The sequence below is a fragment of the Catharus ustulatus genome, chromosome 39 (assembly GCF_009819885.2).
Source record: "Catharus ustulatus isolate bCatUst1 chromosome 39, bCatUst1.pri.v2, whole genome shotgun sequence".
NCBI lineage: Eukaryota > Metazoa > Chordata > Aves > Passeriformes > Turdidae > Catharus > Catharus ustulatus.
Genome location: NC_046259.1, coordinates 795,993 through 822,166, shown reverse-complemented (window position 1 = coordinate 822,166; position 26,174 = coordinate 795,993). Strand labels below are relative to the sequence as shown.

Here is a 26,174-nt window from a genome sequence, read left to right as displayed (position 1 = left end):
GTCAAGAAAACCCAACCCAAGGTCAACCAAGGTCAACAAGACCCAACCCAACCCAAGGTCAACCCAACCCAACCCAAGATCAACAGAACCCAAGCCAAAGTCAACAAAACTCAATCCAAGGTCAAGCAAACTCAACTCAACCCAACCAAACCCAAAGTCAATCAAACTCAACCCAACCCAACCCAATGTCAACCCAACTGAACCCAAAGTCAACCAAACCCAGCCCAACGCCAACTGAGGTAAACCAAACACAACCCAACCCAACGTCAACAAAACCTGACCCAACATCAACCCAACCCAACGTCAACCAAAGTCAACCCAACCCAACCCAAGGTCTACCACAGTCAACCTAAAGTCAATCAAACCCAACCCAACGTCAACCAAACCAAACCCAAGGTCAACCAAACCCAACCCAAGGTCAATCAAGCTCCACTCAAGGTCAACCAAACAACCCAACCCAACCCAAGGTCAACCAAACCCAACCCAAGTTCAACCAAACCCAACTCAAGGTCAACCCAACCCAATGTCAACCAAACTCATCCCAAGGTCAACCAAATCCAACCAAACTCAACCCAAAATCAACCAGACTCAACCCAACCCAAGGTCAACTCCACCTGACCCAACCCGAGCCAAGGTCAACCCAACCCAAAGTCAACTCAACTCAAGTTCCACCCAACTCAACCCAAAGTAAACCAAGGTCAACCCAACTCAAATCAGCCATGGTCAAGCTGACCCAACCCAAGCCAAGGGTCAAACAAAGGTCAACTCAACCCAACATCAGCCAAGATCAACCCAAGTTAACATCAACCAAGGTCAAGCCAATTCAGGGTCAATCTAACCCAACTCAAGATCAATCCAACCCAACCCAACTCAACCCAAGGTTAACCCAACTCAACCCAAGGTTAACCCAACTCAACCGAATTTAAAGTCCACCCAACCCAAGTCAAGGTCAATCCAAGGTCAACCCAACCCAACCCAACGTCAACCAAGGTCAATAATGGTCAGCAAAGTCCAAACCGACAACCGTTCATCAAGGTCCAGACCAACCCGCTGATGATCAACTCAAGATCAAGACCAGTCTAACGGTCAACCCAAGTGGACACCAACCCAATGGTCAGGCCAAGACCAACCAATGGTCAGTGAGATCAAGATTAACCAACCAATGATCAGTGAGATCAAGGTCAAACCAAGGTCAAGCTAACGGTCAACTGAAAACCAACCAATGGTCAACGACGTCAAGATTCACCAACCAATGGTCAAGACCAACCCAAGGTGAAGGCCATGCTCACCCCAACCTCACCCCACTGAGGTCAAAGGTCAACCGCAAAACCACCAATGCCAGGGTCAAAGGTCATTCAACCATCAACTGAAGAATGACCAATGGTCAACGAAGTCAGGATTGACCAATCCGTGGTCAACACCACTGCAAGAATCACCCAACGGTCAACTGAAGACCAAGCAATGATCAATGAAGCCAAGATTGACCAACCCATGATCAAGACCAACCCAAAGTCAAGACCAGCCCAAACCAAGGTCAAAGATCGCCCAACGGTCAACTGAAGGCCAATCAACACTTAAAGAAGTCAACCAATGGTCATGACCAGTCCAAGAGTCGCCCAACGGTCAACTGAAGACCAAGGATCAATGAAGCCAAGATTGACCAATCAATGGTCAAGACCAGCCCAAACCAAGGTCAAAGGTCATCCAATGGTCAACTAAGTCAAGATTAACCAGCCCATGATCAAGACCAACCCAAAGTCAAGACCAACCCAAACCAAGGTCAAAGGTCGCCCAACGGTCAACTGAAGGCCAATCAACACTTAAAGAAGTCAACCAATGGTCATGACCAGTCCAAGAGTCGCCCAACGGTCAACTGAAGACCAAGGATCAATGAAGCCAAGATTGACCAATCAATGGTCAAGACCAGCCCAAACCAAGGTCAAAGGTCATCCAATGGTCAACTAAGTCAAGATTAACCAGCCCATGATCAAGAGCAATCCAAAGTCAAGACCAACCCAAACCAAGGTCAAAGGTCGCCCAACGGTCAACCGAAGACCGATCAATGGTCAACAAAGTCAAGATCGACTGACAATGGTCAAGACCACGCCCACCCAAGCTCAGATGAGGTCAAAGGTCAATCTCAAACCAACCAATGACCCTTGTGGTCAAGGCCAACCAACCATTGGCCGACTCCGCCCCCTCCCCGCCCCTCCCCCGCCGAAGCTCAGTGCACAAAGCCCCTCCCCCGACCGTGGCTCAGCCCCGCCCCCAAATTCGACCCAAAAAAAAAAGGGGGAGGATCCTCCAAGAGGGGTGGGGGGAGGGGTCACATGGGGGAGGGGGCGGAGTCGGGGGGCGGGGCCGGGCGGTGCAGCGGGGTCTCCTTGTAGACGAACCAGGAGCCGCCGGCCCAGAGCACCAGGTTGAGGAATCCGAAGGCCTGGGGGAGGGGAGGGGAGGGGAAAAAAAAGGGGTGGGGGAGGGGTGGATTAAAGCCCCTCCCCCATATCTCCATAAGCCACTCCCCTTTTTCCCCCAAAAATCCCCAAATTCCCCAATTTTTCCCAAAATTTCCCAATTTTCACCCCAAAATTTCTCCCAAAATCCCAACTTTCCCTCCAAAATCCCTCCAAATTCCCAATTTTTCCCCAAATTTCCCAATTTTCACCCCAAAATTTCTCCCAAAATCCCAATTTTCCCCCAAAATCCCCCAGAATTCCCAGTTTTTCCCAAAATTCCCAATTTTCACCCAAAATCTCCCCTAAAATCCCAATTTCTCCCAAAATAATCCCAATTTTCCCCAATTTTTCCCAACATTCCCAATTTTCACATCAAAATTTCCCCAAAAATCCCGATTTCCCCCCCCAAAATCCCAATCTTTCCCCATTTTTTCCCCAAATTTCCCAATTTTCACCCCAAAATTTCTCCCAAAATCCCAATTTTCCCCCAAAATCCCCCAGAATTCCCAGTTTTTCCCCAAATTCCCAGTTTTCACCCCAAAATCTCCCCTAAAATCCCAATTTTCCTCCCTAAAAATCCCAATCTTTCCCAAATTTTCCCCAAAATTCCCAATTTTTTCCCAAAATTTCCCCAAAAAATCCCAACTTCCCCTCCAAAATCCCCCCAAATCCCCAATTTTTCCCCAAAATTCCCAATTTTCACCCCAAAATCTCCCCTAAAATCCCAATTTTCCCAATTTTCTCCCCAAAACTTCCCAAAAAAATCCCAATTTTTCCCCCAAATTCCCAATTTTTTCCCAAGATTTCCCCCAAAATCCCAACTTTTCCCCCCAAAAATTTCCAAATTTGCCCAAAATTCCCATTTTTCCCACCAAAATGCACGCCTTGCCCCAAAAAAATCCCTCAAAATTTCCAATCCCAGCCCGGCTCTGCCTCAGTTTCCCCCTCCCCCACCCCAAATTCCTCCTCAAGGCCCCTCCCCCACCCCATTTTCCCCTCCCCCACCCCATAAATCCCCTCCCCCACCCCATTAAACCCCTCCCCCACCCCATAAGTCCCCTCCCCCACCCCCCAAATTTCCTCCCTCTCCTCATTTTCCCCTCCCCCACCCCCAAAATCCCCTCCCCCACCCCCATTAACGCCTCCCCCACCCCATAAATCCCCTCCCCCACCCCCATTTTCCCCTCCCCCACCCCAAAAGCCCCTCCCCCACTCTATAAATCCCCTCCCCCACCCCCATAAATCCCCTCCCCCACTCCCATAAACCCTCTCTCCCACCCCATTTTCCCCTCCCCCACCCCTCCCCCACCCCATTAACCCCTCCCCCACCCCAATTCCCCTCCCCTCCCCCACCCCAAATTCTCACCACGGAGGCCCCCAGCCCCCCCATGGGCGTGGTCCCGCCGTGGGCGCACACCGCGGTGGGGGAGGGGCAGTGGGGGAGGGGCGCGGCCGCGGCCGCCCGGACGTGTCCCAGGGCCTGGGCCCAGGCCGAGCTGGCCACGAGCCACAGGGCGGCCACCAGGCCCGAGAACACCAGGTCCTGGAAGGGGAGAGAGAAAAAATGGGAAAAGTGAATTAAAAATGGGGGAAATGACACAAAAATGGAGAAATCAACACAAAAATAGCAGAAGAAAACTGAGAATAATGACCCAAAAATGAGGGGAAATAACCCAGAAAAACGGGGGGAAAATGACCCAAAAAACAGGGGGAATTGACCCAAAAATGGGAAAAAATCCTGGGGGAAAATGAGCCAAAAATGGAGAAAAATGACCCAAAAAAATGGGAAGAAATGAGGCAAAAATGAGGGGAAATGAACCCAAAAATGGTGAGAAAAAATTGAGAAAAATGAGCCAAAAATGGAGAAAATGACCCAATAAAATGGGGGGAAATGAGGCAAAAATGGGGGCAATGAACAAAAAAAATGACCTGAAAATGGGGGAAAATGAATCAAAAATGAGGGAAATTACCCAAAAATGGGGGAAATGAGCCAAAAATGGGGGAAAATGGGAAAAAAATGGAGGCAAATGACCCAAAAATCCTGGGGGAAATGAGTGAAAAATGGGGGAAATTAATCCAAAAATGGGGAAAATGAACCCAAAAAATGACCCCAAAAATGAGGAAATGAGCCATAGGGCGGCCACCAGCCCCGAGGCCACCAGGTCCTGGCAGGGAGAGAGAAAATGGGAAAATTGAGACAAAAATGGGGAAAATTAGCTAAAAAAATGGGTGAAAAAGGGAAAAAAATGGGGGGAAAAACCCCAAAAAATGACCTGAAAATGGGGGAAATGAGCCAAAAATGGGGAAATTGAACAAAAAATGGGGGAGGGGAGAGAGAAAATATGAGAAATTCTGGGGGAAATCAGGCAAAAATGGGGAAAATTACACAAAAATGGGAAAAAATTACCCCAAAAAAGGAGAAAATGAGCCAAAAATGGGGGAGGGGAGAGAGAAAATGGGAAAAATTCTGACAAAAATAAGCCAAAAAAATGGGGAGAAATGAGGCAAAAATAGGAAAATAGAGGGAAATGACCCAAAAATGGGAAAAATTGAGAGAGAAAACTGAGAAAAATAACCCAAAAATGGGGAAATGAACCCAACAAATGACCCAAAAATGGGGAAATGAGCCAAAAATGGGAAATGAGCCACAGGGCGGCCACCAGGCCAGAGAACACCAGGTCCTGGGGACAGAGAGAGAGAAAAAATGGGGGAAATTACCCAAAAATGGGGAAAATGAGCTAAAAAAATGGGTGAAAAAGGGCAAAAAATGGGGAAAAAGACCCAAAAATGTGAGAAAATGACCCAAAAATCCTGGGGGCAGAGGAGAGAGGGAGCAGAGCAGAAAGAAAATGGGAAAAATTCTGGGAGAAATGACCCAAAAATGAGCAAAATGAGCCAAAAAAATGGGGGGAAATGAACCAAAAATGGGGGAAATTAACAAAAAAAATGACCTGAAAATGAGGGAAATGAACCAAAAAAATGGGAAATGAACCCAAAAAATGGGGAAATGAGCCACAGGGCGGCCACCAGCCCCGAGGCCACCAGGTCCTGGAAGGGAGAGAGAGAAATGGGAAAAATTACCCAAAAATGTGGGAAAATGACCCAAAAATAGGGCGAAAATTGAAAAAAACGACTCAAAAAATGAAGAAAAATAACTCAAAAATGGGAGAAATTGCCAAAAAAAATGGGGGAGGGGAGAGAGGGGTTAAAGGGGGAGGGGTGAGGAGGAAATGGGGAAAATTTTGGGGAGAAATGACCCAAAAATGGGAAAAAATGTTGGGAAATGACCCAAAAAGGGAAGAAAATGACCCAAAAAAGGGAGGGAAATGACCCAAAAATGGGGGGAGAGAACTGAGAAAAATGACCCAAAAATGAGGGGAAATGACCCAAAAAATGGGAGGAAAATGAACCAAAAATGGCAAAAAATGGAGGAAGAAAACTGAGAAAAATGACCCCAAAAATTGGGAAAATTAATCCAAAAAATGACCTGAAAATGGGGGGAAATGAACCAAAAATGGGGAAAATGAACCCAAAAAATGACCCCAAAAAATGAGAAAAATGAGCCACAGGGCGGCCACCAGACCAGAGAACACCAGGTCCTGGAAGGGGAGAGAAAATGGGGAAAATGACACAAAAATAGGAAAAATCAACACAAAAATAGGGGTTGAAAACTGAGAATAATGACCCAAAAATGAGGGGAAATAACCCAAAAAAATGGGGGGAAAATGACCTAAAAAACAGGGGGGAATTAACCCAAAAATGAGAAAAAATCCTGGGGGAAAATGAGCCAAAAATGGAGAAAAATGACCCAAAAACATGGGGTGAAATGAGCCAAAAATGGGGAGAAATAACCCAAAAATGGGGGGAGGAAATTCAGAAAAATGACCCAAAAATGGGGGAAATGAACCCAAAAAATGACCTGAAAATGGAGGCAAATGACCCAAAAACAGGGGGAAAAATTGAGAAAAATGATCCAAAAAGAGGTGAAAAGGAGCCAAAAATGGGGGAAAAGAATTGAGAAAAATTACCCCATAAATGGGGGGAAATAACCCAAAAATTGGGGGAAAATGAGCCAAAAATGGGGGAGAATATTGAGAAAAATGACCCAAAAATGGGGGAAAATGAGCCCAAAAATGGCAAAAAACGGAGGAAGAAAACTGAGAAAAATGACCCCAAAAATTGGGGAAAGGACCCCAAAAAGTGACATGAAAGTGGGGGGAAATGAGCCAAAAATGGGAGAAATTAGCCCAAAAAATGACCCCAAAAATGGGGAAATGAGCCACAGGGCGGCCACCAGGCCAGAGAACACCAGGTCCTGGCAGGGGAGAGAGAAAATGGGGAAAATGAGACAAAAATGGAGAAAATCAACACAAAAATAGCAGGAGAAAACTGAGAATAATGACCCAAAAATGAGGGGAAATAACCCAAAAAAATGGGGGGAAAATGACCCAAAAAACAGGGGGAATTAACCCAAAAATGGGAAAAAATCCTGGGGGAAAATGAGCCAAAAATGGAGAAAAATGACCCAAAAACATGGGAAGAAACGAGGTAAAAATGGGGAGAAATAATCCAAAAATTGTGAGAAAAAATTGAGAAAAACGAGGCAAAAATGACCCAAAAAAATGGGGGGAAATGAGCCAAAAATGGGGGAAATTAACCCAAAAATGGGGTAAATTAGCTTAAAAAATGGGTGAAAAAGGACAAAAAATGGGGGAAAAAGACCCAAAAATGTGAGAAAATGACCCAAAAATCCTGGGGGAAAATGACCCAAAAATGGGGGGAACATTGAGAAAAATGATCCCAAAAATGGGGGAAATTAACCCAAAAAGTGGGGGGAAATGAGCCAAAAATGGGGGAAATGAACTAAAAAAATGACCTGAAAATGGGGGGAAATGAACCAAAAAAATGGGGAAATGAGCCACAGGGTGGCCACGAGCCCGGAGGCCACCAGGTCCTGGCAGGGAGAGAGAAAATGGGGAAAATTACCCAAAAATGTGAGAAAATGACCCAAAAATAGGGAGAAAATTCAAAAAAATGACCCCAAAAATGAAGAAAAATAACTCAAAAATGGGAGAAATTGCCAAAAAAATGGGGGAGGGGAGAGAAGCGTCAGAGGGGGAGGGGTGGGGAGGAAATGGGGAAAATTTTGGGGAGAAATGACCCAAAAATGGGAAAAAATGTTGGGAAATGACTCAAAAAGGGAAGAAAATGACCCAAAAAAAGGGAGGGAAATGACCCAAAAATGGGGGGAATGAGTCAAAAATCCTGGGGGAAAATGAGCCAAAAATGGGGGGAGGAAATTGAGAAAAATGACCCAAAAATGAGGGAAAATGAGCCCAAAAAATGGGAGGAAAATGACCCAAAAATGGCAAAAAATGGAGGAAGAAAACTGAGAAAAATGACCCCAAAAATTGGGGAAAGGACCCCAAAAAATGACCTGAATATGGGGGGAAATGAACCAAAAATGGGGGAAATGAACCAAAAAAAAATGAGAAAATTGAGCCACAGGGCGGCCACCAGGCCAGAGAACACCAGGTCCTGGTAGGGGAGAGAAAATGGGGAAAATGAGACAAAAATGGAGAAAATCAACACAAAAATAGCAGGAGAAAACTGAGAATAATGACCCAAAAATGAGGGGAAATAACCCAAAAAAATGGGGGGAAATGACCCAAAAAACAGGGGGAATTAACCCAAAAATGGGAAAAAATCCTGGGGGAAAATGAGCCAAAAATGGAGAAAAATGACCCAAAAAAATGGGAAGAAATGAGGCAAAAATGGGGAGAAATAACCCAAAAATGGTGAGAAAAAATTGAGAAAAATGAGGCAAAAATGACCCAAAAAAATGGGGGAAAATGAGCTAAAAATGGGGGAAATTAACCCAAAAATGGGGGGAGGAAATACAGAAAAATGATCCAAAAATGGGGAGAAAGGACCCAAAAATGGGGGAAATGAACCCAAAAAATGACCTGAAAATGGGGAGAAATGACCCAAAAATGGGGGAAAAAAATTGAGAAAAATGACCCAAAAATGAGGGGAAATAACCCAACAAAATGGGGAAAAAATGAGCCAAAAATAGAGAGAGATGATCTAAAAATGGGGGGAATTGACCCAAAAAAAATGGGGGGACATGAGCCAAAAATGTGAAAAAATGACCCAAAACTGGGGAAAATTAGCTTAAAAAATGGGTGAAAAAGGGCAAAAAATGGGGAAAAAAGACCCAAAAACGTGAGAAAATGACCCAAAAATCCTGGGGGAAAATGAGCCAAAAATAGGGAAAAGTGAGCTAAAAATGGAAGAAACGACCCAAAAAATGACCTGAAAATGGGGCAAATGAACCCAAAAATGGGGAAAATGAACTCAAAAAATGACCTGAAAATGTTAGCAAAAAATTGAGAAAAATGATCCAAAAAGAGGTGAAAAGGAACCAAAAATGGGGAAAAAAATTGAGAAAAATTACCCCATAAATGGGGGGAAATAACCCAAAAATTGAGGGAAAATGAGCCAAAAATGGGGGAGAATATTGAGAAACATGACCCAAAAATGAGGGGAAAATGAGCCCAAAAAATGGGAGGAAAATGACCCAAAAATGGGAAAAAATGGAGGAAGAAAACTGAGAAAAATGACCCCAAAAATGGGGGAAATGAACCCAAAAAATGACCTGAAAATGGGGGAAATGAGCCAAAAATGGGGGAAATGAACCCAAAAAATGACCCAAAAAATGGGGAAATGAGCCACAGGGCGGCCACCAGGCCAGAGAACACCAGGTCCTGGGAGGGGAGAGAGAAAATCAGAAAAATGACCCAAAAATAGGGAAAATTAACCCAAAAATGGGGGAAATGACACAAAAAATGACCCCAAAAATGAGAGAAAAATGAGCCAAAAACGGGGAAAAAGGAGCCAAAAATGAGGGAGGGGACAGAGGGGTTAGAGGAGGGAGGAGTGGGGAGGAAATGGGGAAAATTCTGGGTAGAAATGACCCAAAAACAGCAAAAAATTGGGGAAAATGAGCCAAAAATGGGGAAATTGACCCCAAAAATATGAGACAAAATTGAGAAAAATGATCCCAAAAATGGGGGGAAACAACCCAAAAATGGGGGGAGGAAAAGGAATCCTGGGGAAAAATTATGGGGGGAAATAGACAAAAATGTGAGAGAATGACCCAAAAAAATGGGGAAAATGAGCCAAAAAAATGGGGGTGAATGAGACAAAAATGAGAAAAAATGACCCAAAAATGAGGAAATTAAATTGAGAAAAATGAGCCAAAAATGGGGGAGGGGAGAGAGCGGTCAGAGGGGAGAGGGCAGAGAGAAAATGGGAAAAATTCCAGGAGAAATGACCCAAAAATGGGGAAAATGAACCAAAAGGTGAGAAAATCAGCCCAAAAAATGGAGGGAAATGAGCCAAAAATGAGAAAAAAAGACCCAAAAATCCTGGGGGAAAATGACCCAAAAATGGGGGGAAATGACCCAAAAAATGAGAGGAAAATGACCCAAAAATGGGAAAAAATGGAGGAAGAAAACTGAGAAAAATGACCCAAAAATGGGAGAAAACAGAGAAAAATGACCCCAAAAATGGGGGAAATGAGCCCAAAAATGGGAAAAAATGGGGGGAGAAAACTGAGAAAAATTACCCCAAAAATACTGGAAATGAGCCAAAAAAATGGGATGAAATGAACCCAAAAATGGGAAAAAATGACCCGAAAATATTGGGAGAAAATTGAGAAAAATGACCCAAAAATGGGGGAGAAAACTGATAAAATTTACCCAAAAATGGAGAAAAATTACCCAAAAAATGGGGGAAATTACCAAAAAAAGGAGGGAGAAATGAAAGAAAAAAAGAGAATTTTGGGGGTAAAAAATGGGAATTTTGGGGAGAGAAAAAAATGAGATTTTTGGGGTAAAAACAGAAAATTTTGGAGGAAAAAAATGGGAGCTTCAGGGGGAAAATGGGAAATTTTTGGAGATAATAAAAGGGAATTTTGGGGAGAAAATGGAAATTTTTTTGGGGAAGAAATGGAAATTTTGGGTCCAAAAAATGGGAATTTGGGGAAAAGAAAATAGGAATTTTTGTAGTGAAAAGAAATAGGAATTTTGGAGGAAAAAAATGGGAATTTGGGGTAAAAAATGGGAATTTTAGAAAAAAACAGAATTTTTTGGAGGTACAAAAATGGGAATTTTGGGAATGGAAAATGGGAAATTTTGGAGAGCAAAAATGGGAATTTTGGGGGGGAAAAAATGGAAACTTTTGGAGAAAAAAAAGGGAATTTTAGGGAAAAATGGGAACTTTGTGGAACAAAAAAAGGAAAATTCTGGAGAAAAAAATGGGAATTTTTGCAGGAAAAAATGAGAATTTTGGGGAGAAAAAATTTGAATTTTAGAAAAAAAATAAAACTTTTTAAAGGCAAAAAACGGAGTTTTTGAGGAGAAAAAATGGGAATTTTGGGAGTGGAAAACAAAATTTTTTGGGGGAAAAAATGGAGATTTTGGGAGGGGAAAATAGGAATTTTTGGAAGGAAAAATGGGAATTTTAGGAGTGGAAAATGGGAATTTTTTGGGGTGAAAAATGGGAATTTTGGGGGTGGGACTCACCTGGGATCCTTCAGAGGCAGCACAGAGAGAGAAGGGGCACAAAGGGTTAAAAAACCCCAAAATTCCCAAAAAATCCCAAACCAGAAACCCCAAAAATCCCCAAAAATCCCCAAAATTTCAAATTTTGCTCAAAATCTTCCCCAAATTTCACCCAAGTTTCAAAAAAATTTCACCAAAATTTCACAAATTTCAACAAATTTCATCAAAATTTTCCCAATTTTCAATCGAGGAAAGTAAAAAAATTCTGCCCCAAATCTGGGGAAAAAAAAGAGGAAAAAATCAAAAAATTGCAAAAATCAGAATTTTAGAAGGAAAAAAAATTTAAAAATTTAACAAAATAAATTTATAAATTAAAAAATGTTTTTAAAAAATCTAAAAATTTTGTTGTAAAAAAACAAAAATTTAGGAAAAAATAAATTTTGGGGAAATCTGGGGGAAAAAAAAACCAAAAAATGGAGAAATTTTGGGGAAAATTGGGGAAAAAAAATTCAGTGAAAAATAAAAATTCTAGAATAGAACAGGTAAAGGTGGGAAAAAACACCTGGGCACACCTGGACACACCTGTACAGGTAAATCCCACCTGGGCACACCTGGACAGGTAAATCCCACCTGTCTGAGCTCTCAAACCCCACCTGAGCACACCTGGACAGGTAAATCCCACCTGGACACACCTGGGCAGGTAAATCCCACCTGGGCACACCTGGGCAGGTAAATCCCACCTGGGCACACCTGGGCAGGTAAATCCCACCTGGGCACACCTGGGCAGGTAAATCCCACCTGGTCACTCACCATGAGGGGCAGCTGTGACCCAGCACACCTGTACAGGTGCAGGTAGCCCAGGTACAGCCTCACCTGCCCAATCCCACCTGAGCACACCTGGACAGGTAAATCCCACCTGTCTGAGCTCTCAGACCCCACCTGAGCACACCTGGACAGGTAAATCCCACCTGAGCACACCTGAGCACACCTGGGCACACCTGGACAGGTAAATCCCACCTGGTCACTCACCATGAATGGCAGACGTGACCCAGCACACCTGTACAGGTGCAGGTAGCCCAGGTACAGCCTCACCTGCCCAACCCCACCTGGGCACACCTGGGCAGGTAAATCCCACCTGGGCACACCTGGACAGGTAAATCCCACCTGTCTGAGCTCACAAACCCCACCTGGGTACACCTGGACAGGTAAATCCCACCTGAGCACACCTGGGCACACCTGGACAGGTAAATCCCACCTGTCTGAGCTCTCAGATCCCACCTGAGCACACCTGGACAGGTAAATCCCACCTGAGCACACCTGAGCACACCTGGACACACCTGGACAGGTAAATCCCACCTGTCTGAGCTCTCAAACCCCACCTGAGCACACCTGGACAGGTAAATCCCACCTGAGCACACCTGGACAGGTAAATCCCACCTGAGAACACCTGTGCAGGTAAATCCCACCTGAGAACACCTGTGCAGGTAAATCCCACCTGAGCACACCTGTACAGGTGCAGGTAGCCCAGGTACAGCCTCACCTGCCCAGCCCCACCTGGGCACACCTGTACAGGTAAATCCCACCTCTCTGAGTTTTCAAACCTCACCTGAGCACACCTGAGCACACCTGGGCAGGTAAATCCCACCTGTCTGAGCTCTCAGACCCCACCTGAGCACACCTGGGCACACCTGGACAGGTAAATCCCACCTGAGTACACCTGAGCACACCTGTACAGGTGCAGGTAGCCCAGGTACAGCCTCACCTGCCCAACCCCATCCCAGCACACCTGGACAGGTAAATCCCACCTGTACAGGTCACTCACCATGAGTGGTAATCTGGAGCCAGCACACCTGTACAGGTGCAGGTAGCCCAGGTACAGCCTCACCTGCCCAGCCCCATCCCAGCACACCTGTACAGGTCACTCACCATGAGTGGCAGCCGTGACCCTGCACACCTGTACAGGTGCAGGTAGCCCAGGTACAGCCTCACCTGCCCAATCCCATCCCAGCACACCTGGACAGGTAAATCCCCCCTGGTCACTCACCATGAGAGGCAGCCGTGACCCAGCACACCTGTACAGGTGCAGGTAGCCCAGGTAGCCGCCCAGGGCCCCCAGGCTGTAGAGGAACGAGGCCACGCCCACGGCCACGAAGAATCGCGCGGCCGACGAGAAGTCCCCGATCAGGTGAACGTCCTTGGGCCAGGTGTGGTTGCACAGGTGAGTCAGGGAGGGCTGGAACACGGCCTGGTGCAGCCTGGGGGGAGAGAGCGCACCTGGGGTTACCTGGAGACACCTGGAGACACCTGAACACACCTGGGGGGTCTAGATACACCTGGGGTTAACTGGGGGCACACCTGGACACACCTGGGGACACATCTGGATACACCTGGGGGGGCTTGGACACACCTGGGGTTACTTGGGGTCACACCTGGACACACCTGAGGGGTCTAGACACACCTGAGGACACCTGGAAACACCTGGGGCCACACCTGGACATACCTGGACACACCTGGGGCCACACCTGGACATACCTGGGGGGTCTAGATACACCTGGGGTTACCTGGGGTCACACCTGGACACACCTGGGGTTACCTGGATACACCTGGGGACACCTGGGGTCACACCTGGGGTCATACCTGGGGACACCTGGGGTCACACCTGGGGACACACCTGGGGACACCTGGGGTCACACCTGGACACACCTGAGGGGTCTAGACACACCTGGGGTCACCTGGATACACCTGGGGTCACACCTGGGGTTACCTGAGGACACCTGAACACACCTGGAGACACCTGAACACACCTGGGGTCACACCTGGGGTTACCTGGGGTCATACCTGGACACACCTGGGGACACCTGGGACCACTTTAGATGCTCCTACGCTTTCCATCCCCACCTGTCTCACTCACCTGCCCCTGCTCTCTCTCACCTCTCTCACCTGTCCCAAGTGTCTCTCACCTGTATCTCACCTGCCTCTCACCTATCTCAGGTGTGTCTCACCTCTCTCACCTGTCCCAATTGTGTCTCACCTGTCTGTCTCACCTGTCCCACCTGTTCCAGTTGTGTCTCACCTGTCCCATCTCACCTGTCCCAGGTGTATCACACCTGTCTCACCTGTCTCTCTCTCACCTGTCTCTCTCTCACCTGTCCCATCTCACCTGTCCCAGATGTCTCTGATCTCTCTCACCTGTCTCAGGTGTGTCTGACCTGTCTCACCTGTCCAAGGTGCATCTCACCTGTCCCAGGTGTGTCTGTCCTGTCTCTCTCACCTGTCCCAGGTGTGACTCACCTGTCCCATCTCACCTGTCCCAGGTGTGACTCACCTGTCCCATCTCACCTGTCCCAGGTGTGTCTCACCTGTCTCACCTATCCCAGGTGTGTGTGACCTGTCTGTCTTACCTGTCCAGTTGTATCTCACCTGTCTCACCTGTCCCTGTCTCATCTCTCTCACCTGTCCCATGTGTGTCTCACCTGTCTCAGCTGTCTAAAATGTGTCTCACCTGTCTCACTCACCTGTCCCACCTGTCTCACCTATTCCAGGTGTGTCTCACCGGTCTCAGCTGTCTCAGGTGTATCTCACCTGTCCCAGGTGTGTGTGACCTGTCTCACCTGTCCAAGGTGTATCTCACCTGTCCCAGGTGTGTCTCACCTGTCTCACCTGTCTCAGGCGTGTCTCACATATCCCAGATGTGTCTGATCTCTCTCACCTGTCCCAGGTGTGACTCACCTGTCTCACCTGTCTGACCTGTCCCAAGTGTGTCTCACCTGTCCCATCTCAGCTGTCCTCTCTCACCTGTCCCAGGTGTGACTCACCTGTCCCATCTCACCTGTCCCATGAGTGTCTCACCTGTCTCACCTGTCCCAGGTGTGTCTGTCCTGCCCCAGGTGTGTCTGACCTGTCTCACCTGTCCCAGGTTTCTCTCATCTGTCTCACCTGTCTCTCTCACCTGTCCCAGGTGTGTCTGACCCATCTCACCTGTCTCAGGTGTGTCTCACCTGTCTCTCTCACCTGTCCCAGGTGTGTCTGTCCTGTCTCTCTCACCTGTCCCAGGTGTGTCTCACCTGTCTCACCTGTCCATATCTCACCTGAAGGGGTACCCGAAGTCGGCGCTGACCGTGTGGTTCTCGCGCCCCTCGCAGGTGACCCTGAAGGTGACGGAGCCCTCACCTGTCCCAGGTGTGTCTCACCTGTCTCACCTGTCCCAGGTGTGTCTCACCTGTCTCACCTGTCCCAGGTGTGTCTCACCTGTCCCACCTGTCTCACATGTGTCTCACATATCCCAGATGTGTCTGATCTCTCTCACCTGTCCCAGGTGTGTCTCACCTGAAGGGGTACCCGAAGTGGGCGCTGACCGTGTGGTTCTCGCGCCCCTCGCAGGTGACCCTGAAGGTGACGGAGCCCTCGAAGCCGCCGCAGGTGGCGAAGGCGAAGATGGAGAAAAACTGGGGGGAAAAACGGGAAAATTCGGGAAAATTTGTCAAAAATTAAAAATGTTGGGGTCAGAATTGGGGGAAAAAATGGAAAATTTGGGAAAATTTGGGAGAAAATTTGGGGAAATTTGGAGTTTTTGAAGTTAAAAATGGGGAAATTTGGGAAAATTACATAAAAATTGACAATTTTGGGGCGAAAATTAGGGAGAAAACTGGAAAATTTGGGGAAAATTTTGGGGCTTTTGAGGTAAAAATGGGAAAATTTGGGAAAATTCCTCAAAAAACAAAAATTCTGGGGTGAGAATTGGGGGAAAAAATTGAAAATTTGAGATTTTTGAAGTTAAAAATGGAAAAACTTTGGGAAAATTTCACAAAAATCAAAAATTTTGGGGTGAAAATTGGGGAGAAAAATGGAAGATTTGGGAAAATTCCTCAAAAAATTGACACTTTTGGGGTGAAAATTGGGGGAAAATGGAAAATTTTAGAAAATTTGGGGGAAAAATTGAAAAATTGGGATTTTTGAAGTTAAAAACGGAAAAATTTTGGGAAAATTTCACAAAAAATCAAAAATTTTGGGGTGAAAATTGGGGGGGAAATGGAAAATTGGGGAAAATTTGGGAGAAAATCTGGGGAAATTTGGAGTTTTTGAAGTTAAAAATGGGGAAATTTGGGAAAATTTCATAAAAATTGACAACTTTGGGGTGAAAATTGGGGAGAAAAATGGAAAATTTGGGGAAAATTTTGGGGTTTTTGAGGTAAAAATGGGATAATTTGGGAAAATTCCTCAAAAAACAAAAATTTTGGGGTGAAAATTGGGGGAAAAAATTGAAAATTTGGGATTTTTGAAGTTAAAAGTGGAAAAATTTTGGGAAAATTTCATAAAAAATCAAAAATTTTGGGGTGAATATTGGGGAGAAAAATGGAAGATTTGGGAAAATTCCTCAAAAAATTGACAATTTTGGGGTGAAAATTGGGGAAAAATGGAAAATTTTAGAAAATTCGGGGGAAAAATTGAAAAATTGGGATTTTTGAAGTTAAAAAAGAGAAAATCTCGGAAAATTCTTCAAAAATCAAAAATTCTGGGGTGAAATTGGAGAGAAAAATGGAAAATTTGGGAAAATTCCTCAAAAATCAAAAATCTTGGGGTCAGAATTGGGGGGAAAAATGGAAAATTTGAGAAAATGTGGGGAAAATTTGGATTTTTTTGAAGTTTAAAATGGGAAAATTTGGGAAAATTCCACAAAAATTGAGAATTTTGGAGTCAAAATTTGGGGGAAAAACCAGAAAATTTAGGAAAATTCCTCCAAAAAAATTCAAAAAATCCCCAAAATTCCCAAAAATTTTCCCAAAATTTGGATCCAATTCCCTCCCAGTAACTCCCAGTCCATCCCAGTCCCTCCCAGTTCATCCCAGCCATTCCCAGTACATCCCAGTCACTCCCAGTTTGTCCCAGTCCCCTTCCAGTACATCCCAGTTCCCCCCCAGTCCCTTCCAGTCGCTCCCAGTCCATCCCAGTCCCTTCCCAGTTCCCATCCAGCCATTCCCAGTCCCTCCCAGTCCCTCCCAGTTCCCGCCCTGTCATTCCCAGTCCCTCCCACTCCCTCTAAATCCGCTCCCAGTCCCTCCCAGTTCCCTCCCAGTTCCTCCCAGTTCCCCCAGTCCCCCTCCCAATCCCTCCCACTCCCCCCTAATCCGTTCCCCGTCCCTCCCCACCGCTCCCAGTCGCTCCCAGTCTCTCCCAGTCGCTCCCAGTTCCCCTCCCAGTCGCTCCCAGTCTCTCCCAGTCTCTCCCAGTCCCCCCAGTTCCCCTCCCAGTCTCTCCCAGTCCCCCCAGTTCCGCACCCACTGCAGGGCCCGGATCAGCCCCAGCGGCTCCTTCAGCGGCCCCAGCGAGAACCGCGGGGCCGCCATTGCCTCGCTGACGTCACCGGGAGCGCGCCGGAAGTGACGTCACAGCCCCGCGCCACCGCACAGTCGCCTCCTCGTTTGCATCCCGCGCGCTGATTGGTCCGCGAGGCAGCGCCCGCTCCTCATATGGACATTTGGCCCCGCCTCTCTTTTCATTTGCATCCCGCGCGCTGATTGGTCCGCGAGGCAGCGCCCGCTCCTTATATGGAAATCCGCCCCCGCCTTGCCCCTTATTTGCATCCCGCGCGCTGATTGGTCCGTGGGGTTGCGTCAGCTCCTTATATGGAAATCCGGCCCGACTCTCCCTTCATTTGCATTTTTCTCATTTGCATATCCGCGCCGCGCTTCCGCGTTCGCCGCGCTCCTTATTTGCATAACGACCCCTTAATTAGCATAATTAACCCCCCCGTCCCCGCCGGTTAATGAGCTCCCGCTGACAAACGCGCCTCATTTGCATAATTCAAGGTTTAATCGCGTTTTATTGGGGTCGTGTGCATACAGAAACCCCGCCCACCCCGAGCAGCTAATTTGCATAAAGCCCGCTGGCCACGCCCCCTTCTCCCTCACGGGGTTTAATGGAACCAAAAATGTCCCCAAAAATGTCCCCAAGGGACCCAAAAATGTCCCAAAATGTCTCCAAGGAACCACAAAATGATCCCAGAGACCCCAAAATGTCCCCTCAGATGTCTTAGATGTCCCCCATGTCCCCTCAGAAGCCCCAGCTGTCCCCAAGGCCACTCTGGATGTCCCCAGATGTCCTCAGGGTCACCCCAGCTGTCCCCAAGGCCACCTCAAATGTCCCCAGGGCCACCCGAGATGTTCCCAGGGCCACCCCAAATGTCCCCTCAGAAGTCCCAGATGACCCCAAGGCCATCAGAGATGTCCCCAAGGCCACCCCAGATGTCCCCAAATGTCCCCAGGGCCACCCCAGCTGTCCCCAAGGCCATCTGAAATGTCCCCAAGGTCAACTGAAATGCCCCTAAATGTCCCCAAGGCCACCCCAGATGTCCCAAGGGCCAATTGAAATGTCCCCAAACGTCCCCAGGGCCACCCCAAATGTCCCCTCAGAAGTCCCAGATGTCCCCAAGGCCACCCCCGGTGTCCCCCAGGCCCCTCCGGCCGTGGCCGAAGCCCCTCAGGCGGCGCCGCTCGGAGCGTCCGGCCCGGCCCAGCAGCTCCACCTGCACCGGCCGCGCCCGGGGGCCACCGGGGCCACCAACACCCGGGCCCAGCTGGTCACCAGGGCCACCCACACCCTGCTCCTGATGGTCACCAGGGCCACCAGACCCCACCTGACCACCAGGATTGTCACCCCCGTGGCCACCACTGACCCTGCAGCCACAGCCCCCGTGGCCACCACAGTCTTGACCACCACCCTGCCAGTGGCCACCAGCCCCATCTTGGTGGCCACCACCCTCTTTGTGTCCAGTGGCCCCAAGGCCACCACCCTCAGTGTCCTTACGCTGGTGGCCACTGACCCCTTGACCACCAGCCCAGTGGCCACCAAGCTCATCCTGGTGGCCACCAACCCCTCGACAACAACCCTCAATGTCCCTGCTTTGGTGGCCATCAACCCCTTGACCATTCCCCCAGTGGCCACCACCCCCTTGACCACCACCCCACTGGTCACTGGTCCCTTGACCGCCACCTTCACAGTGGCCACTAACCCCATCCTGGCGGCCACCAAGCCCATCCTGGTGGCCACCACCCTCTTGACCACCAGCCCTGCAGCCACAGCCCCCGTGGTCACCACAGCCTTGACCATCACCCTGCCAGTGGCCACCACCCCCATCCTGGTGGCCACTACCCCCTTGACCACCCCCCCACTGGCCACCACCCCCATCCTGGTGGCCACCACCCCCTTCCCCACCCCCCCAGTGGCCACCCCCACCCTCGGTAGCCACCCTGAGCCCGCGCTTGCCCAAGGCCAGCTTGGGCCGGCCCTTGTCCAGCGCGGCCAGCAGGACGCAGGCCATGCACAGCTCCCCGCTGGCCACGGCCCCGCAGCGCCCGCAGGCCCCCGGCGCCGCCCCCGCCCCTGGCGCCGCGCCCAGGGCCAGCCGCCGGCCCGAGTGGGCCAGCGCGGCCACGGCCGCCGGCCGCGAGGCCTCCAGGTCCTTGAGCAGCGCCCGCGGGTGGCCGCGGAAGGCCAGGGGCGCGTGCCGGCACTCGGCGCTGGCGTAGGGCAGCCCCCGGAAGTGGGCGTAGAGCACGATCTCCTTCTGCGCCGCGTGCCGCAGCGGCTTCAGCCGCGGCACCGCCGGCTCGGGGCTGCCCCGGGGCTTGGCGGCTTTCCTGGGGCGGTCGTTGGGTTCTGTCGGGGTCTTGGTGGGTTCTGTTGGGTTCTTGTTGGGTTTTGTTGGGTTCTTGTTGGGTTTCGTTGAGGTTTTGTTGGGTTTTGTTTGGTTCTCGTTGGGTTTTGTTGAGTTCTCGTTGGGTTTTGTTGAGTTCTCGTTGGGTTTTGTTGAGTTCTTGTTGGGTTTTGTTGAGTTCTTGTTGGGTTTTGTTGAGTTTTCCAAGAGTTTTGTTGAGTTCTCATTGAGTTTCATTGGGTTCTCATTGAGTTTTGTTGAGTTCTCGTTGGGTTTCATTGGGTTCTCGTTGGGTTTTGTTGGGTTTTTGTTTGGTTTCATTGAGTTTTCCAAAGGTTTTGTTGAGTTTTCATTGGGTTTTGTTGGCTTCTCATTGAGTTTCATTAGGTTTTCATTGGGTTCTGTTGGATTTTCGTTGGGTTCCGTTGCGTCATCGTTGAGTTTCGTTGGGTTCTCGTTGGGTTCTGTTGAGTTCTCGTTGGGTTCTGTTGAGTTCTCCTTGGGTTCCATTGAGTTTTCCAACCATTCCATTGGGTTTCGGTTGGATTTTGTTCGGTTTTCCAAAAAATCCGTTGAGTTTGCCAAAAATTCTGTTGCCCCGGTGGCCACAGTGACCTCGTTGGTGGCCCCGGTGCCGTTGGTGGCCCCCGAGGCCTCGTTGGTGGCCACAGTGACCTCGTTGGTGGCCATGGTGGCACTGGAGGCCTCGTTGGTGGCCATGGTGACCTCGTTGGTAGCCAGGGTGGCACTGGAGGCCTCGTTGGTGGCCCCGGTGCCGTTGGTGGCCCCCGAGGCCTCGTTGGCCGCGCGCCGCAGCCGGGCCACGTCGCCCCGCAGGAAATTCATCAGCACCGTCTCGGCCACGTCGTCGGCGTTGTGGCCTGGGGGGAGCAAGAATGACCAGTAGTGACCACGAGTGACCAGTGGTGACCATTGGTGACCAGCAGTGACCACTAGTGACCATTGGTGACCACGAGTGACCACTAGCGATCACTGGTGACCAGTAGCGACCACTAGTGATCGCTGGTGACCAGTAGTGACCAGGAGTGACCAGCAATGACGACTGGTGACCAGTAACGACCAGAAGTGACCATTGATAACCATTGGTAACCACTAATAACCAGTAGTGACCACTGGTGACCATTTGTGACCATTGGGGACCACTAGTGACCAGCAGTGGCCAGTGGTGACCACGAGTGACCACTGGTGCTCCGCAGTGACCACTGGTGACCATTGGTGACCAGTAATGACCAGCAGTGACTGTTGGTGACCAGTAGTGACTACTGGTGACCTCTGGTGACCAGTAGTGACCAGTAGTGATCGCTGGTGACCAGCAATGACCATTTGTGACCAGTAACGACCACTGGTGACCAGTAGTGACCACCGGTGACCAACAGTGACCTCTGGTGACCAGTGGTGACCAGTAGTGACAACGAGTGACCAGCAGTGACCAGGAGTGACCAGTGGTGACCATTGGTGACCACTGGTGACCCGCAGTGACCACTGGTGACCAGTAGTGACCACTGGTGACCAGTAGTGACCACTAGTGGCCGTTGGTAATCAGAAATGACCACCAGTAACCTCCCAGCCCCTCCCAGTATAAACCAGTCCCTCCCAATCCTTTCCCACCCCCTCCCAGTCTCTCCCAGTATAACCCAGTCCCCCCCAGCGCTCACCAGTAGCGATCCAATCTGCCCCCATCTCTCTGGCCGCCCTCTCCATGGCCTCTCAGTCCCTCCCAGTATAAACCAGTTCCTCCCAATCCCCTCCCAGTATATCCCAGTCCCTCCCAGGCCCATCCCAGTTCCTCCCAGCCCATCCCAGTCCCTCCCAGTTCCCCCCAATCCCCTCCCAGTATATCCCAGTCCCATCCCAGTCCCTCCCAGTCCCATCCCAGTCCCTCCCAGTCCATCCCAGCCCATCCCAGTTCCCCCCAATCCCCTCCCAGTCCCTCCCAGTATAAACCAGTCCATCCCAATCCCCTCCTAGTCCATCCCAGTCCATCCCAATCCCCTCCCAGTATAAACCAGTCCCTCCCAGCGCTCACCAGTGGCAATCCAATCCGCCCCCATCTCTCTGGTTGCTCTCCCAATCCCCTCCCAGTCCCTCCCAGTCCCTTCCCAGTTTATCCCAGTCCCTCCCAATCCCCTGCCAGCCCATCCCAGTCCCTCCCAGTATATCTCAGCCCCTCCCAGTTTATCCCAGTCCCTCCCAGCGCTCACCAGTAGCGATCCAATCCGCCCCCATCTCTCTGGCCGCCCTCTCCATGGCCTCCCAATCCCCTCCCAGTATAAACCAGTCCCTCCCAATCCCCTCCCAGTATAAACCAGTCCCTCCCAATCCCCTCCCAGTCCCTCCCAATCCCCTCCCAGTCCCTCCCAGTCCCTCCCAGTCCCTCCCAGCGCTCACCAGTAGCGATCCAATCCGCCCCCATCTCTCTGGCCGCCCTCTCCATGGCCTGCCTCCGGAACACCCCGCACACGGTGCAGCGGCTGCGCCCGCCCAGCGCCGGCCCCAGCTCGTCCAGCGCCCACCCGAAGAGCTCCCGGTGGGACACCAGCACCAGGGGCAGGGGCAGCGCCGCCCCCACCCCCCTGAGCACCGCCAGGGCCTCGTCCCGGTACCCCCCGATGCCCTCGTCCACGCCCAGCAGCGCCAGGCGCAGCCCCAGCGCGCGCTCACGGTTCAGCCGCACCAGCAGATGCGCCAGCACCGTCGAGTCCTTGCCCCCCGAGGCCGCCACGGCCACGGCGTGCCCGGGTTGGGGGGAGATTCCCGAATTCCGGAGGGCCTGGAGGGTCTCGGATTCGAAGGCGCGGAGGAAGCAGCGGCGGCAGAAGGGTTGGAGGGAGCGGGAGCGGAGGAGGGAGGAGGGGAGGGGGCAGCGGGAGCAGCGGGGAGGGGGCATGGCCTGCAAAAAAAATGGGGAAAAAAGGGGAGGTAATTTGGGGTTTTTGGTTTTTGGGGGGTGGGGGTTTGGGTTTGTGAGGGTGAAATCGCGGTGGGGATTGGGGAAAATTTGGTTGGAATTGACCAAAATGCGTCTGGGATCGACCAAAATTCAGCTGGGAAATCCCTAAATCCACCTAGGAAAGCCCAAAATTCATCTGAGAACCCAAAATCCACCCAGAAACACCAAAATCCACCTGGGAAACCCAAAATCCGTCTGGGAAACCCCGAAATTATCCTAGGAAAGCCCAAAATTCACATGGCAACCCCAAAATTCTACCTAGGAAAGCCCAAAATTCTACCTAGGAAAGCCCAAAATCTACCTGGGATCACTCAAAATCCATCTGGGAACCCCAAAATCCATCTGGGAAAGCCCGAAATCATCTTAGGAAAGCCCAAAATTCACCTAGGAACCCAAAAATTCTACCTAGGATCACCCAAAATCCACCTGGGATCCCCAAAATTCACCTAGGAAAGCCCAAAATCCACCTGGGATTACTCAAAATCAATCTGGGATCCCCAAAATCTGCCTGGGAAACCCCAAAATTCACTCGAGATCACCCAAAATCCACCTGGGAACCCCCAAAATCCATCTGAGAAACCCCTAAATCCAGCTGGGATCACCCAAAATTCCACCTTGGAGTCCCAAAATTCCACCTGGGATCACTCAAAATCAACCTGGAAACCCCAAAATCCACTTGGAATCACCTAAATTCCATCTAGGAACCCCAAAATCCACCTGGGAAGCCCAAAATTCCACCTAGAAACCCCAAAATTCAACTGGGATCACCCAAAATTCCACCTGGGAACCCCAAAATTCCACCTGGGATCACCCAAAATTCCCACCTGGAATCACCCAAAATCCACTCAGGAAACCCAAAATCCAGCTGGAATCACCCAAAATTCCACCTGGGAATCCCAAAATTCCACCTGGGATCACTCAAAATCAACCTGGAAACCCCAAAATCCACTTGGAATCACCCAAAATTCCACCTGGGATCTCCCAAAATCAACCTGGGATTACTAAAAATCAATCTGGGAACCCCAAAATTCATCTGGGAAACCCCAAAATCCGTCTGGGAACCCCAAAATACCACCTAGGATCAACCAAAATTCAACTGGGAGCCCCAAAATTCCACCTGGGATCACCAAAAATCAACCTGGGATTACTAAAAATCAATCTGGGAACCTCAAAATTCATCTGGGATCACTCAAAATTCCACCTAGAAACCCCAAAATCCACCTGGGAACTCCAAAATCCACCCAGGAACCTCAAAATTCTACCTAGAAACCCCAAAATCCGCCTGGAATTACCCAAAATTCCACCTGGGAATCCCAAAATTCCATCTAGGAACCCCAAAATTCCACCTGGAATCACCTAAATTCCATCTGGGAACCCCAAAATCCATCTAGGAAAGCCCAAAATTCCACCTAGGAAACCCAAAGTCCACCTGGGATCACTCAAAATCAATCTAGGAACCCCAAAATCTGTCTGGGAGCCCCAAAATTCCACCTGGGAACCCCAAAATTCCATCTGGGATCACCCAAAATTCCCACCTGGAATCACCCAAAATCCACTCAGGAAACCCAAAATCCAGCTGGAATCACCCAAAATCCACCTGGGAATCCCAAAATTCCACCTGGGATCACTCAAAATCAACCTGGAAACCCCAAAATCCACTTGGAATCACCTAAATTCCACCTAAGAACCCCAAAATCCACCTGGGAAGCCCAAAATCCACCCAGAAACACCAAAATTCCCCCTGGGATCGACCAAAATCCACGCGGGATCACCCAAAATTCCACCCAGGAACCCCAAAATCCATCTGGGAAACCCCAAAATCCGTCTGGGAACCCCAAAATTCCACCTGGAAACCCCAAAATTCTACATAGGAAACCCAAAATCTACCTGGGATCACTCAAAATCCATCTGGGAAATCCCTAAATCCACCTGGGAACCCCAAAATTCCACCTGGGAACCCCAAAATCCACCCAGGAACACCAAAATTCCACCTGGGAACCCAAAATTCACCTGGGATCACCCAAAATCCACCTGGGAACCCAAAATTATACCTAGGAACCCCAAAATCCACTTGGAATTACCTAAAATCCACTCGGGATCACCCAAAAGTCCACCCAGGAATCCCAAAATCCATCTGGGATCACCTAAATTCCATCTGGGAACCCCAAAATTCTACCTAGGAAACCCAAAGTCCACCTGGGATCACTCAAAGTCAATCTGGGATCCCCAAAATCTGTTCGGGAGTCCCAAAATTCTACCTAGGAACCCCAAAATTCCATCTGGGATCACCCAAAATTCCCACCTGGAATCACCCAAAATCCACTCAGGAAACCCAAAATCCAGCTGGAATCACCCAAAATTCCACCTGGGAACCCCAAAATTCCACCTGGGATCACTCAAAATCAACCTGGAAACCCCAAAATCCACTTGGAATCACCTAAATTCCACCTAAGAACCCCAAAATCCATCTAGGAAAGCCCAAAATTCTACCTAGGAAACCCAAAATTCCATCTGGGATCACCCAAAATCCACTCAGGATCACTCAAAATTCCACCCAGGAATCCCAAAATCCATCTGGGATCACCCAAAATTCCCACCTAGGAACCCCAAAATTCCACCTGGAATCCCCAAAATCCAACTTGGATCACCCAAAATTCCACCTAGGAACCCCAAAATTCCACCTGAGAAACGCAAAATCCACCTGGGAACTCCAAAATCCATCTAGGAACTCCAAAATTCCACCTGGGATCACCCAAAATCTACTCAGGACCCCCAAAATCCCCTTGGGCTCCCCCAAATGCACAAATGGTCTCTCCCAAATCCTCCTAAGCCCCCCCCGGGATGTGAATGGTCCCTCCCAGCCTCCCCAACCCCTCCAAAATCCCAAAATCCCCCCCCAAATCCCCAGAATGGTCCATCCCAGACCCCCAAAATCCCTTCGAGACCCCCAAAAATCCCCAAATCCCCCAAAATGGTCCCTCCCAGACCCCCCAAATCCGCCCGAGACCCCCCCAAAAATCCTCACCCCCCCCCCCCCCAGACTCCCAAATGGTCCCTCCCAATTCCCCCCCCGGGACAGGAATGGTCCCTCCCATCCCCCCTTCAGGCCTCCCAAACTCCTCGTGGCCGCCTCAAACCCCCCCAAATTCCCCCCCCAACACCAAATGGTCTCTCCCAGACCCCCCAAAACCCCCCCAGCACCCCCCAATTTCTCCCCGGACCCTTTTCCCCCCCATCTCGTACTCGCAGTGGTCGCGCCGGCCGGGGCCGCCTCAGGCCGCTCTTTTCCCGCCCTGCCTTGCGCGCGGGCAGGCCCCGCCCACCCCGCGGGGCGCGGACCAATCAGCGCCTTCCACTTCCCGCTTTAATCCCGCCTCGCCAAATCTGACCAATCAGAGCACGACTTCCGGGTTTAGTGGCGCTACGGGAGCCAATCAGCACGCCGGATGCCCTCTGCTGGTTCAGCCAATCAACGCGCGCGGTGGGCGGGGTCTAAGGGTGCTTAGAGGCCCCGCCCACGGAAT

The 26,174-nt window shown here is 49.8% G+C and overlaps 3 protein-coding genes across 6 annotated transcripts; 1 reads left to right on the top strand and 2 right to left on the bottom strand.

Annotated features, from left to right (window-relative positions):
- Nucleotides 1–889: 889 nt before the first annotated feature.
- LOC117010211 (synaptophysin-like protein 1) lies at nt 890–17,401 on the bottom strand. 4 transcript variants are annotated; one of them, XM_033084506.1, is made up of 7 exons: nt 17,302–17,401; nt 15,353–15,471; nt 13,099–13,281; nt 12,849–12,876; nt 11,048–11,055; nt 3,826–4,002; nt 890–2,440 (listed from the first exon to the last, which is right to left on the bottom strand). In XM_033084506.1, the coding sequence occupies exons 1-7, from the start codon at nt 17,368–17,370 to the stop codon at nt 2,257–2,259; spliced, it is 768 nt and encodes a 255-aa protein (XP_032940397.1). In that variant the 5' UTR covers nt 17,371–17,401; the 3' UTR covers nt 890–2,256. The 4 variants fall into 4 exon arrangements, with proteins under 4 accessions (XP_032940397.1, XP_032940396.1, XP_032940399.1 ...); XM_033084505.1 differs by lacking the exon at nt 12,849–12,876 and having other exon boundaries at nt 13,071–13,281; XM_033084508.1 differs by lacking the exon at nt 11,048–11,055 and having other exon boundaries at nt 2,312–2,440.
- Nucleotides 17,402–18,371: 970 nt separating this feature from the next.
- On the top strand, nt 18,372–19,128 carry LOC117010182 (calphotin-like). Its single transcript, XM_033084441.2, has 3 exons — nt 18,372–18,724; nt 18,758–19,064; nt 19,123–19,128. The coding sequence occupies exons 1-3, from the start codon at nt 18,372–18,374 to the stop codon at nt 19,126–19,128; spliced, it is 666 nt and encodes a 221-aa protein (XP_032940332.2).
- A 3-nt stretch (nt 19,129–19,131) lies between these two features.
- On the bottom strand, nt 19,132–25,967 carry CTU1 (cytosolic thiouridylase subunit 1). The gene is made up of 4 exons (XM_033084439.1): nt 25,894–25,967; nt 22,089–22,590; nt 19,259–20,560; nt 19,132–19,136 (listed from the first exon to the last, which is right to left on the bottom strand). The coding sequence occupies exons 2-4, from the start codon at nt 22,585–22,587 to the stop codon at nt 19,132–19,134; spliced, it is 1,806 nt and encodes a 601-aa protein (XP_032940330.1). The 5' UTR covers nt 22,588–22,590; nt 25,894–25,967.
- Between the last annotated feature and the right edge of the window lie 207 nt (nt 25,968–26,174).

Bases quoted from the DNA above. Each gene is read 5' to 3' on its own strand.
- LOC117010211 (XM_033084505.1), bottom strand. From the start codon at position 17,370: ATGGCGGCCCCGCGGTTCTCGCTGGGGCCGCTGAAGGAGCCGCTGGGG. The intron at 15,472-17,301 runs GTGCGGAACTGG...TTTTCCCCCCAG, and splicing joins TGATCCGGGCCCTGCAGTGG to TTTTTCTCCATCTTCGCCTT. The intron at 2,441-3,825 runs GTGAGAATTTGG...CCCCTCCCCCAG, and splicing joins GGGGGCTGGGGGCCTCCGTG to GCCTTCGGATTCCTCAACCT.
- CTU1 (XM_033084439.1), bottom strand. From the start codon at position 22,587: ATGCCCCCTCCCCGCTGCTCCCGCTGCCCCCTCCCCTCCTCCCTCCTC. The intron at 20,561-22,088 runs GTGAGCGCTGGG...TGCTCCCCCCAG, and splicing joins GGCGGATTGGATCGCTACTG to GCCACAACGCCGACGACGTG.
- LOC117010182 (XM_033084441.2), top strand. From the start codon at position 18,372: ATGTCCCAAGGGCCAATTGAAATGTCCCCAAACGTCCCCAGGGCCACC. The intron at 18,725-18,757 runs CACAGTCTTGAC...GCCAGTGGCCAC, and splicing joins GCCACAGCCCCCGTGGCCAC to CAGCCCCATCTTGGTGGCCA.